The sequence below is a fragment of the Mobula hypostoma genome, chromosome 16 (assembly GCF_963921235.1).
Source record: "Mobula hypostoma chromosome 16, sMobHyp1.1, whole genome shotgun sequence".
Taxonomy (NCBI): domain Eukaryota; kingdom Metazoa; phylum Chordata; class Chondrichthyes; order Myliobatiformes; family Myliobatidae; genus Mobula; species Mobula hypostoma.
The window spans coordinates 54,457,791-54,471,900 of record NC_086112.1 but is presented as its reverse complement, the minus strand read 5'-3'; the positions used below and the strand labels follow the sequence as shown (position 1 = coordinate 54,471,900).

Sequence of the window (14,110 nt, the reverse complement as noted above, 5' to 3'; positions counted from 1 at the left end):
AACCAAAGTAATTATTCAATTGGTCTGCCATGTCCTTGCTCCCCATAATCAATTCACCTGTTTCTGTCTGCATTATTATGATCTAATTAGATCATAATTATAATCTAATTATGACTAGATTAGATTATTAATTGCAAGTATGGAGTAAGAACTACAAAATTTAATTGATATAGTTGTTGAAGAAAATGCAAAAACGGGTCTATCAATTGCAAAAAGACAGAATGTATGGTGATATCCAAAAAGAAGGAGAATCTTATCTGCAGGCTGAGGATAAACGGGGAAGACATAAAGCAATTACAGAGCTTTTGCTACCTAGGAAGCTGGGTGACATCAGATGGCAGGTGCGACATGGACATCAAAAGAAGAATAGGGATGGCAAAAGGCACCTTTACGAGAATGAAGAGTATACCAACCAATACTAAAGTAGGCATGACAACCCGCCTCAGAGTACTGAAATATTATGTTTATCTAGTTATGTTATATGGCTCAGAATGTTGGACAATATCTAGTAACGAGGAAACGAATTAAAGCAGAAGAGATGCGGTTTTTGAGGAGGATGCAAAGAATATCATAGACAAAATGAATATCTAACGAGGATGTCATGAACAGAGCAAACACAGAAAGAGAAATAATGTATGAGATCATGAAAAGGCAATGCAACTTCATTGCACATGTGATTAGGAAAGAGGAGTGAGAATGCACGGTAATTATGGGAAAGATTGAAGGGAAGAAAGCAAAAGGAAGACAAAGACAAATGATCATGGAGACAGCAGCCAGAGAACTGGAAATGAATACCAATGAACTGATCCACTTGACCCGAAACAGGAGTGTGTGGGCCATGGCAGTCAAAGCTCAAACTGGGCATGGCACCTGATGATGAAGGCTTTTTATCACAAATACGTGGAGAATTACACTATTTTCACCCTTAGCTATCCGTCGCCAGATAAATTATGGCAGTAATTGGTTTGGAGCCTTATCACAGAAACAGTATATTGACAAATTTGGGCAGCCAAAAGGAAGCAACTATTTAATCATCACCTAGTATTGAAATGAATTGAATTGACTTTATTTCTTACATCCTTCACACACGTTATGACTCCATCTAAATGTGCAATCATAGTAATTTATAATAATTTATAATAAATAGAACAGTCAATGTAATATAGAGTACACTCAAATCAGTGTGAGTTCATCAGTCTGATGGCCTGGTGGAAGAAGCTGTCCTGGAGCCTGGTGGTCCTGGCTTTTATGCTGTGGTACTGCTTCCCGGATGGTAGCAGCTGGAATAGATTGTGGTTGGGATGGCTTAGGTCCCCGATGATCCTACGGGCCCTTTTTACACACCTGTCCTTGTAAGTGTCCTGAATCATGGGAGGTTCACAACTACAGATGCGCTGGGCTGTCTGCACCATTCTCTGCAGAGTCCTGCGACTGAGGGAAGTACAGTTCCCATACCAGGCAATGATGCAGCCAGTCAGGATGCTTTCAATCGTGCCCCTGTAGAAAGTTCTTGGGATTTGGGGGCCCACACCAAACTTCCTCAACCACCTGAGATGAAAGGGGTGTTGTTGTGTCTTTTTCACCACACAGTTGGTGTGTGCAGACCATGTGAGGTCCTCAGTGATGTGGATGCCAAGGAGCTCAAAGCTGTTTGCCTTCTCAACCCCAGATCCATTGATGTCAACAGGGGTTAGGTCATCTCCATTCCTCCTGTAATCCACAACCAGCTCCTTTGTTTTCGCGAGATTGAGGGAGAGGTTGTTTTCTTGACACCACTGTGTCAGAGAGATGACTTCTTCCCTGTAGGCCACCTAGTTATTGTTTGAGATAAGGCCAATTAATGTAGTGTCATCGGCAAATTTAATTAGCAGATTGGAGCTCTGGGTGGCGACACAGTCATGGGCACACAGGGAGTAAAGGAAGGGACTCAGTACACAGCCCTGAGGGGCTCCTGTACTGAGAGTCAGTAACCACTGCCGTTACTTAAGATTATATTTATGTAAGAACATCGTTAACTTAAAGAACACCCATATTTATAGATTAACAGGTTGGAAAGGACCAGAGAATGTATGTTTTAACTAGATAAGAAAGCCTCTGGATGGAATGTTGACCAGCTTAGTGGCTGCTAACTCCTAATCATTTCAGGACGGAGCTGGATTTTAGCAAAACATTTAGAATAATGCTATTACAGTGCCAATGATCCAGTTTCAATTCCGCTGCTGTCTGTAAGGAGTTTGTACATTCTCCCCGTGACCGTGTGGGTTTCCTCTGGGTGCTCCGGTTTCATTCTATATTCCACGGTTAATTGGTCACACGGTTAATTGGGAGGTGTGGGCTCATTGGCCAGGAAGGGCCAGTTACCATGCAGTATCTTTAAGTACAATTAAAATTTTAAAATATAGTCTTGAGCAGAGGTGGCGTGGTTCTACCACTCTGGTAGGAGTTGAATGAATTCTACAAAAAACAACACCAAGTCAATTGTGGTAAAAAAAAAATTCCCATTGGTTTTCCTTACTAATCAAATCGCGTGGAATCAAGACTCCCTGAACCTCTCACTGTTAGGCAGGGAGTGGGTCAGACACAATAATGGTTACCAGGTGATGATTACAGACTGAAATCTGAAGTATTGCTTCCACTTAGCTGGCAGAACTTCGTCTATGAGATTTGGACTGTACCTATGATGATCTTTGTGATAAGATCAATAGAAATTAAAGCTACACACATCAGAGTTGCTGGTGAACGCAGCAGGCCAGGTAGCATCTCTAGGAAAAGGTACAGTCGATGTTTTGGGCCGAGACCCTTCGTCAGGACTAACTGAAGGAAGAGTGAGTAAGGGATTTGAAAGTTGGATGGGGAGGGGGAGATCCAAAATGATAGGAGAAGACAGGAGGGGGAGGGATGGAGCCAAGAGCTGGACAGGTGATAGGCAAAAGGGATATGAGAGGATCATGGGACAGGAGGCCCAGGGAGAAGGAAAAGGGGGAGGGGGGAAAAACCCAGAGGATGGGCAATGGGTATAGTGACAGGGACAGAGGGAGAAAAAGGAGAGAGAGAGAGAGAAAAAGAATGTGTGTATATAAATAAATAACGGATGGGGTACGAGGGGGAGGTGGGGCATTAGCGGAAGTTTGAGAAGTCAATGTTCATGCCATCAGGTTGGAGGCTACCCAGATGGAATATAAGGTGTTGTTCCTCCAACCTGAGTGTGGCTTCATCTTTACAGTAGAGGAGGCCATGGATAGACATATCAGAATGGGAATGGGATGTGGAATTAAAATGTGTGGCCACTGGGAGATTTACGGCCTCCTCTACTGTAAAGCACAAGCACAGACTCACACACATGCAGGCACACGCCAAAAAAAAAAGAAGAAAATAAAGCTAACTTTTTGTGATCTCATGTAATGGTCTACATCATTGGTGGAGTCAGAGAAAGATTATTTTCTTACATTTTTTTCACTGTTTTCTGATGCTATTAGGAGATTACATCATTACAAGGATGGGCATGAAGAGTGGAGAGTAGGATAGTTGTTGGGATGAGGGAAGGAGTACTTTATTGAATTGTTATGGTGTACAATAAGCTCAATTAAATTGATAGCCTCTCCTGCCCGCTATGTTTGTTTTCTCCATGCTCTTTAAAAGCACACTACAAACACATATCTAGGGTAATTTTGACTAATGTTAATTCTTTTTCTCTCTCCTCTGATATTTATTTTCATTGAAGTAAATCTGAAGGAATGTCTGCTAAATACCTTTGAATAGTTCCATCACAATATATCAGAAATCAGCCAAACTAGTTGATAGTTTATTGAGTTTAAATGTGATTCATAGTGAAGATAGCCTCCGAAGTCATCTGGAGATGACACATCAATCAGTTGGGGAGAAATCAGTTGAGTTGCTAGAGAAGAAATGTGTTCAGAGCTGTCAGATCCACAATGAGTGTATTGCATTTACTGCTGACAGTAAATTAACAAATTTCACGACATTTGCCAGTAATATTAAACCTGATTCGGATTCCTATTTTCATTTCAATGTTGAGTTGCATGCATTCAGCAGATTTTAACAAAAAAAAATCAAAAAGCAAGAATTGGTTGACATAATATCAGCTGTTCATGCACCACCAAATGGTGGAAAAAGCAGGGGACAGAAGTGGAATTGTTACGTTTTGTAACTCCAGAAAGGAACTGAAAGAAAAACACAGGAGCCAGGATATCCATCAACTTAGATGTTTAGGAATGGAGCTCTCCCAAATTCACATCCATCTACTGGAAGACTAACATTGCAATATATAATCCTTCCCTTATATTTAACTTTGATTGGTCGTATTAATGCAGTTAAGATGTTTTTTTTGCCAAAATTTTTATATGTGTTTCAGGCATTACCAATTTTCGTTCCTAAATCTTTTTTTGATAAAGTTGACTCTAAAATTTCTTCATTTATTTGGCAGAATAAGAATCCGAGACTGGGTAAAATACATTTACAGAAAGCTAAGAGAGATGGAGGTTTAGCATTACCTAACTTTAGATTTTATTATTGGGCTATTAATATTCGACATATGAAATTTTGGTTACTTGACCGGGACATACTATCTATTCCTAAATGGGTAGCATTGGAATTACAATCTGTTCAGGGTTATACACTTGGTTCTATTTTAGGTTCCTCTCTTCCTTTTGATTCGAAACGCCTTAAGCAGGTCTCTAACCCGATAGTTAAATATGCTTTGCGCATTTGGTTTCAATTCAGAAAATTTTTTGATCTTAATCAATTCGGGTTAGCGATTCCTATTTTAGGTAACATATTTTTTCCTCCCTCTTTTACGGATCGCGCTTTTCAAACTTGGAAGACTAAGGGTATTTTACGGTTTTTGGATTTATTTTTAGATGGTTCCCTTATGTCTTTTGAACAATTATCTAATAAATATAACTTATCAAGAATACATTTTTTTAGATATTTACAAGTTAGAAATTTCCTAAGTACTATACTTTCTTCCTTTCCAATGCTTCCTCCTATATATATTTTAGATTCGATAATTAACCTTAATCCATGTCAGAAAGGTGCATCGGCTATGATTTATAATATTATTATGAAACTTAGGAAAGCTCCATTTGATAAGATTAGGGTAGATTGGGAACAGGAATTGGGGCTTACCATTTCTGTGGATGATTGGGGGCAGATTTTACAATTAGTTAATACTTCCTCTATTTGTGCTAAACATTCCCTAATTCAATTTAAAGTGGTTCATAGAGCACATATGTCCAAAGATAAGTTAGCGCGTTTTTACTCGCATATTAATCCTTTCTGTGATAGATGTTCGGGGCAGATAGCCTCTTTAACTCATATGTTTTGGTCTTGCCCTACTTTGGAAACTTTTTGGAGAGATATTTTCAATATTATTTCTAAGGTATTAAATATAGATATCTCTCCTCACCCTATTACTGCTATCTTTGGACTACCTAAAATTTCTAGTAATCTTTCCCCTTCAGCCCGTAGAATGATTGCATTTCTTACTTTAATGGCGAAAAGATGTATTTTACAACATTGGAAAGAGCTTAATGCTCCAACTACCTTTTTTTGGTTTTCTCAGATGATTTTATGTTTGAATCTGGAGAAAATTAGAAGTAACCTTTATGATTCTTCATTTAAATTTGAACAGATTTGGGGACCTTTTATTCGATATTTTCATTTAATGTAATATTTACCCTTCTTGTTTTTTTTTCACTGTTTTAATGGAGGTCGGGATTGAGGACGTGATTTTAAGTTTAACTCTGTTTGGTTTCAAGTTAGCCCATTGCTTTGCTTTGCTTTTAGGTAGTTGCACGGTGGGTTTTTTTTTGGGGGTTTTTTTTTTCTTTTTTCTTTTTTTTTCCATTGATATATATAAAATCTAGTATACTATTATGTTATCTTGGTTTCTTATGCTTAAATTACATTGTTTGTAGTATTTTCTTTTTGGTATTGTTATCTTTTGGAATTTTATTGTACTTTAACATTGTATTAATGTTTATATGGCTTACCTTTTTTGTATACTTACTCAATAAAAAGATTTAAACACGCAATATATAATCCAAAAATATTGTGGCAATAATTTGGTCCAAGATGACAGAGGAGAAAAGCTCGTTTAACTCAGCCATTTTTATTGCGCTAAGCACAAAATCAAACCGGATGCTATGACCCGGGGGGCGGGGGGAGGTGTTTTATAGACAGGGGAGGTGATTATCACACACCATGGTTACAGTCAGGGTGACACACAAACACACAAACGAATAACTGTAAAGCCCAAGCTAAAATGTAACAATCTATTATAATTAATTGAACTTAAACATCCCACTATAATCCCACAAATGCACATTTTAAAACAAGAACAATAAAGTAGTGCTGGCTGCCAGGAATGCTGGGGCAAGCTGTCAACCACACCCCACCCCTCTGAGAGCCACAATTTTAAGTACAATATTTTATAATTTGTTGTTCATGACTCCTGATTGTATACTACTTACTTATTATGATATGTAACTGCGGTATACGTCTCTGAAACAAATTCTGTACTGCTTGATTTTCCAAAAAGAACCTGAAATTAAACCAAACCTGTTTTAAACTCATGACGATTGACATTCTGATAACATTTTGTAAGCCATTATTACTTTTCAAGAACACAGTCAAAGTTATTTTAATATAATTTATCACTTCTTGCCGCTTTCCATGAATATACACTAATTAAACAATTATCACTTTATGATAAAGACTGCCTGCTCACTGAGGTGAGGTCAACTCAAGGACAAAAGAGGGAATCTATTTTTAGAGCCAGAGGAAATGGATGAAGTCCTAAAGGAGGACTTTGCATAGATATGCAGTAAGGAGAAGGACATAGGCGATGATGAAATCAGAAAAGAGAATGCAGACATTCCTGGACATGTAATATTAAGGAGGAGATGCTGGGTTTCTTGAAAATCATTAAGGTGGATATTCCCAGAGTCTGATGAAATCAGTCCCAGGAAACTGAGGAAGGTATGGGATTTTTACTGAGAACTTTGAATGCTTTTCAGCACAGGCAATGTCCAAAATGACTGGAGAATAGTTAATGTTGTTCCTTGATTTAAGAGGGCAGTAGGAATAATCCACAGAATTATAGGCCAGAATTTAAAGTCCATGGTAGGGAAGTTACTGGAGCAGACTCTCAGGGGCAGTATTTACTTGCATTTCGAAAAACATTGATTTATCAGGGAAAATCAGCATGGCTTTGCATAGAGTAGGTCTTGTCCCTTAGATCTGATTGAGTTTTTTTTTGAGAAAGTAAGGTCTGGACCATTGGTTTTCCACAAGGAACAGTGCTAGGTTCTCTCACAAAAAGAGAAAATCTGCAAATGCCAAAGGGTTTTGGCCTGAAACGTTGACTGTACTCTTTTCCATAGATGCTGCTTGGCCTGCCGAGTTCTTCCAGTATTTTGTGTGTGGTGCTGGGTTCTCTGTTGTATGTGACACATACAGTCTATCTAATCTGTAGTAAAGGTAATCTGATATGTAAAAACACTAAAGTTGTGGAAATGTAGACAGTGAGGAAGATTGTCAAAGGATATAGACCAGTTGGATAAAAGACAGATGGTTTTTAATCTGGTCAGGTGTAAGGTGTTGCATTTTAAAGTAGACAGAGTCTTTGCCCAGAGTGGAGGTGTAAAATTCTAGAACATAATTGTTCATGGTGAGAAAGTGAAACCTTAAAGGAGATTTGTGAAGCAAGTTTTTTTTAAAAAGGGAGAGTGTTAGGTACCTTGAACATAAAACTGGGGGAGGTGGTAGAAGTCAATATGAAGCAACGTTTACAAGGCACTTAAGCAGACAAAAGAACAGGTAGGGAATACCATAGGCAGACAGTCAGGGATGGTTAGATTTGCGCCATGGTCAGCAGAGACTTGTTGGAACAAAGGGCCTGTTCCTGTGATATACTTTTCTGTCTTTACACCCAGAAATTGTGATCTGCTTTACCATTTTCAAGTCAGGAGGTGCCACAGCTTTTAATAATTACCATGTATTAAAAAAAACTTTGTGTGTTGCACTATAATGGAATGCCATTCTCAACTTTAATAGACACTACAGACCACAAGAAGGGAAAACTTTTACAATTGCTCTTACATGAATCTGGAGCCTAAGGTTGCAACAGGAAGAATGTTTCCGCAAAATTTGAAAATGAAGATGATTATCTGCACTAATTTACCTGCATGGAATTGCTTGGATCCTCTCCTGACATGAACTGGATTTTGATTGTGATATTTCTCGCAGAAGCTAACCGATTGGCAAAATTAAGTCGCTGAGGATATACATAGAGTAGATTCCTGAAAACAGAAAAGAAAGATAACAAAATAGTGAGCAAATAACAAATGTATTCAAACCAAAAGACACAAAAAGAAGCATAAACTTAACTTAGTCCATTTAGAGCTGGTGAGAAAACAGAGATGTTACTTTGGAAAGAACCAACAGTCCAAACACCATTGACAACAGTTGTCTAGAATTTACAAAACTTTTACAACTTAAGCCAAATAGTGCACCTGTACAGATGTGTTCACTGGTTTCACTTAGTTGCTTTGTAATAAAGGAATAATTATGTATAACTTACCTTGCTGTCAGTCGATAAGTATACAGATCAATGGATGAAGTAATGAGATTGCACAAAATTTGATACTTTAATAGAAAGACAAAGTCACTAATGACTTTTGCTTATAGTAAAATCAGTACTGTGCTATTTTATGTCAAATAATTGGGTCTTATTTTCTCCGGTAATTTGTTCAGATGCTCAGTGAATTCATCTACAAGGCACTATATCCATAGAATATCCTTGTTAGAACAGTATTTGTTGAAAAAAAAATTTAAAAATAACTCATTCATTAAGGTTAAAGCATGGACAGGGGCATCTGCAGCATATTAACTGACCCTGATGACAATAAGTCCAAATGTTATTTGGTGCTATTTAAAAGACAAGAGCCATTCAGTTCTAACATAAATTGACTATTAATTGGGAGGAGCCTTATAGAAACAGGAATTTCCATGTATAGAGCTCGTTTTAAAATGGAATAAAACATTGCCAGGTGATGGGTTGCTGGGAATGGGGATGTGCAAAGGCAAGTGGAGGTCAGGATAGGGAGGAGATTAAGGAAGAGCAGTAACTGTCCCATTGGATTTTTGTGAATAGAACATAGTCACCAACATATCACACAGTCAAATCAATTAAACTCTACAGTCAGTAAATGCAATTGTTTGGCTCCAGCTGACTAATACCTGGACCAATAACTCTATGCGATCAGTTTACCCAGCCACTCATTGGCATTATCTTCAATATTAGTAAAGTATAATGTGATGTTTTCTTTTTCAGAAGGAAGGTTGAAAAGGTTGAAACTGATTAATTTAAAACTGAATGGGGAAAGTGTTTAGAACTCTGAGCTGCCTCATTGAACCTCGGTCCAAATAATAGGGATAACTTCCCTTCATTGCCTCTTCCTGGCCAGTGACCGACTTATTGCTTCACACTGCAGTTGAGACGGGAAGTGATGTGGAACCTGTCTTGTGAAATACTGAAACTTACTCCTCTCTTTTTATATGACTCAACTGTTCATTGCAGGAACTCAGAGAGCCATCAGTATAGTCCTAGTTGTATAGGCCCAACCCATCCATCCATAGTTTAGCTAAATAGAACACAGAACATAGAATAGTACAGCACAGTACAGGCCCTTCAGCCCACAATGTTATGCTGACCCTTAAACCCTGCCCCTCATATAACTCCCCCCCACCTTAAATTCCTCCATATACCTGTCTAGTAGTCTCTTAAATTTCACTAGTGTATCTGCCTCCACCACTGACTCAGGCAGTGCATTCCACGCACCAACCACTCTCTGAGTAAAAAACCTTCCTCTAATATCCCTCTAAAACTTCCCACCCCTTACCTTAAAGCCATGTCCTCTTGTATTGAGCAGTGGTGCCCTGGGGAAGAGGCGCTGGCTGTTCACTCTATCTATTGCTCTTATTATCTTATATACCTCTATCATGTCTCCTCTCATCCTCCTTCTCTCCAAAGAGTAAAGCTCTAGCTCCCTTAATCTCTGATCATAATGCATACTCTCTAAACCAGGCAGCATCCTGGTAAATCTCCTCTGTACCCTTTCCAATACTTCCACATCCTTCCTATAGTGAGGCGACCAGAACTGGACACAGTACTCCGAGTGTGGCCTAACCAGAGTTTTATAGAACTGCATCATTACATCGCGACTCTTAAACTCTATCCCTCGACTTATGAAAGCTAACACCCCATAAGCTTTCTTATCTACCCTATCTACCTGTGAGGCAACTTTTAGGGATCTGTGGACATCCCGCTGCTCCTCCACGCTACCAAGTATCCTGCATTTACTTTGTACTCTGCCTTGGAGTTTGTCCTTCCAAAGTGTACCACCTCACGCTTCTCCGGGTTGAACTCCATCTGCCACTTCTCAGCCCACTTCTGCATCCTATCAATGTCTCTCTACAATCTTTGACAATCCTGTACACTATCCACAACACTACCAAACTTTGTGTTGTCTGCAAACTTGCCAATCCAGCCTTCTACCGCCCCCCCCCCCACCAATTCCAGGTCGTTAATAAAAATCACGAAAAGTAGAGGTCCCAGAACCAATCCTTGTGGGACACCACTAGTCACAACCCTCCAATCCAAATGGACTCCCTCCACCACGACCCTCGGCTTTCTGCAGGCAAGCCAATTCTGAATCCACCTGGCCAAACTTCCCTGGATCCCATGCCTTCTGACTTTCTGAATAAGCCTACTGTGTGGAACCTTGTCAAATGCCTTACTAAAATCCATGTAGATCACATCCGCTGCACTACCCTCATCTATACGCCTGGTCACCTCCTCAAAGAACTCTATCATGCTTGTTAGACACGATCTGCCCTTCACAAAGCCATGCTGACTATCCTTGATCAGACCATGATTCTCTAAATGCCCATGGATCCTATCTCTAAGAATCTTTTCCAACAGCTTTCCCATCACTGATGTAAGGCTCACTGGTTTATAATTACCCGGACTATCTCTACTACTTTTTTTGAACAAGGGGACAACATTCGCCTCCCTCCAATCCTCTGGTACCATTCCCATGGACAACGAGGACATAAAGATCCTAGCCAGAGGCTCAGCAATCTCTTCCCTCGCCTCGTGGAGCAGCCTGGGGAATATTCCGTCAGGCCCTGGGGACTTATCCGTCCTAATGTATTTTAACAACTCCAACACCTCCTCTCCCTTAATATCAACATGCTCCAGAACATCAACCTCACTCATATTGTCCTCACCATCAAGTTCCCACTCATTGGTGAATACCGAAGAGAAGTATTCGTTGAGGACCTCGCTCACTTCCACAGCCTTCAGGCACATCTTCCCACCTTTATCTCTAATCGGTCCTACTTTCACTCCTGTCATCCTTTTTTTCTCAACATAATTGAAGAATGCCTTGGGGTTTTCCTTTACCCTACTCGCCAAGGCCTTCTCATGCCCCCTTCTTGCTCTTCTCAGCCCTTCTTAAGCTCCTTTCTTGCTTTCTTATATTCCTCAATAGACCCATCTGATCCTTGCTTCCTAAACCTCATGTATGCTGCCTTCTTCCACCTGACTAGATTTTCCACCTCACTTGTCACCCATGGTTCCTTCACCCTACCATTCTTTATCTTTCTCACCATGACAAATTTATCCCTAATATCCTGCAAGAGATCTCTAAACATCGACCACATGTCCTGAGTACATTTCCCTGCAAAAACATCATCCCATTTCACACCCGCAAGTTCTAGCCTTATAGCCTCATAATTTGCCCTTCCCCAATTAAAAATTTTCCTGTCCTCTCTGATTTTATCCTTTTCCATGATAATGTTAAAGGCCAGGGAGCGGTGGTCACTGTCCCCCAGATGCTCACCCACTGAGAGATCTGTGTCCTGACCCGGTTCATTACCTAGTACTAGATCTAGTATGGCATTCCCCCTGGTCGGCCTGTCCACATACTGTGACAGGAATCCATCCTGGACACACTCAACAAACTCTGCCCCATCTAAACCCTTGGAACTAATCAGGTGCCAATCAATATTAGGGAAGTTAAAGTCACCCATGATAACAACCCTGTTATTTTTGCACCTTTCCAAAATCGACCTCCCAATCTGCTCTTCGGTATCTCTGCTGCTACTGGGGAGGGGAAACGTCGACTCAGACCATGAGAGGCCTGCGTCAGGCATGTTCATGCCTTACAAGGTGCAGATTGGAAATCTGCGTGGGCCACCACTCCTCGCTGCTACCAGGGGGCCTATAGAATACTCCCAATAGAGTAACTGCTCCCTTCCTGCTCCTGACTTCCACCCACACTGACTCAAAAGAGGATCCTGCTACATTACCCTCCTTTTCTGTAGCTAATTACTACTTCTCTTTAGTTTTTTATTCCTCCATAATTAATAAATGTTATTAAGTTAGACTAGTAAGAAACTAATAGGCAGCAAAGTGGCATAGTCAGCAGAACTGCCTCAGTGATCCAGACATCCAGTACAATCTATGTAGACCATAAACATTTCCCCTGTGACCATGTAGGTTTCCCCCAGGGGCCTTGGTTTCCTCCCACATTTCAAAGTTGTGCTGGTTGGTAGCTCAAATGACTTAGGATAGTGTGTAAGTGTGTATGAGTAAATATAGAAAGATTCAGATGTTCTTACATCAGTTAAATGAGATAAGTTCAAAATGAAATTATGCACTGACATTTAACATAAATACTTTAAATCTCCCCTTTCATTTTATTATTTATCATTGGAAAATTTCCAATGAATTATTTCCCCAAACTATCTGGATCTGCGAATAACCACTGCAAACTCGTCCAGGATAAATAACTTGGAGTGGATAGTTAGAAACTTGTAATAATCAAACAAGTCCTGTCAAATGGTTTCTAATGCTTTAGAATTATTTCTAAGATGTTTCTACAATTTGATATTCCTAGGGAGATCTGAATCAATGATTGTTAAAATGCTTAAACCCAATGTACAGTGAAAAGGTATTTGAGTAGGCTTGACACATGACTGTAAAGAAATCAGTACAAAGGAATTAAATTCCCAAGTGTTGAATTTACCAAGCTTTCTGACTGACACTGTCTTCAGGCAATGTTATGTTCCAGAGCACAGAGGTAGGGAAATGTCATCATTTATCTCTAACAGATTCTCTGTAGCATTCATAACTTAGCCTGCCTATTTAAACCAACAATATGTATGACTTACGTATAAGCCTTTAAGATTATTATTGGTGATATCAGTAGGAAATGCTATACATTGATACTAATGTTAATATTCTATATTTTAAAGAAACCAGTCAAAGATTCAACTGAAGTTTATAGGCTGCTACATATTTGATCACTGATAGAACAAATTGGAATTTACATACTGTACACAGGTGGGTAGTTAATATAACTCACATGATCCATACCTATCCTCATTGAGACTGGCGAAACACCCATACACAACACAGAGAAAACAATGAATAATGTCAAGAGGAAGTCAATCAATCAAATAACCAAACATAGGCCAGCCATTTAAAAAATGTAAGACACTATTTGGACTCTCACATTGTCATATTATTTCTCCTGGTTTGCCAGAACTGTTGTTGCTGTACTTGCCCTATCCACGTTATAGTTGTTAACGCTTCCTGGTATTGCACACCAAAAAAAATACACAAAATTAAATGCAGTGTTAAAGGATAAGAAGCTGTGTGAGTATATGGAAATAAGTAAGGAGCAACAGAAAGGAGATGTGGCAATGTAGATTGGATGGAGGAAAAGGAATGGCATGCAAATAAGTGAAGGGAAGGGCAATGGAAAGAGAGGAGATGAACAATGGTTTGCTTTATTATCTGTGGGAGATTGAAAGTGAAATAGTTATATTTCCCATCCCCTTGATATTTGGGCTACAGGTTTCCTCGTGCGAGCCTACTTTCTCACCGAGATCCAATTATTGATACCAGTCTTCATTTCCTGCCCAGGAATTGGGGGTAGAGGGGAAATTGTCAGGGGTTTATTTGTCTAGTTTAGGCTTCAGGTATGAAAAGGCAAACACTGAGGTGCAGGTTAGTTGA

At 39.6% G+C, this 14,110-nt stretch overlaps 1 protein-coding gene across 5 annotated transcripts in view; it reads right to left on the bottom strand.

Annotated features, from left to right (window-relative positions):
• Window positions 1-14,110, bottom strand: part of dock8 (dedicator of cytokinesis 8) — a 258,252-nt gene that overhangs the window by 100,408 nt on the left and 143,734 nt on the right. For all 5 annotated transcript variants that reach the window (XM_063068960.1, XM_063068961.1, XM_063068962.1 and 2 more), the window contains 2 exons: window positions 8,204-8,321; window positions 6,492-6,562 (listed from right to left, as the gene is read on the bottom strand). In XM_063068960.1, coding sequence (XP_062925030.1) covers window positions 6,492-6,562; window positions 8,204-8,321 — 189 coding nt within the window. The remainder of the gene's footprint in view (window positions 1-6,491; window positions 6,563-8,203; window positions 8,322-14,110) is intronic.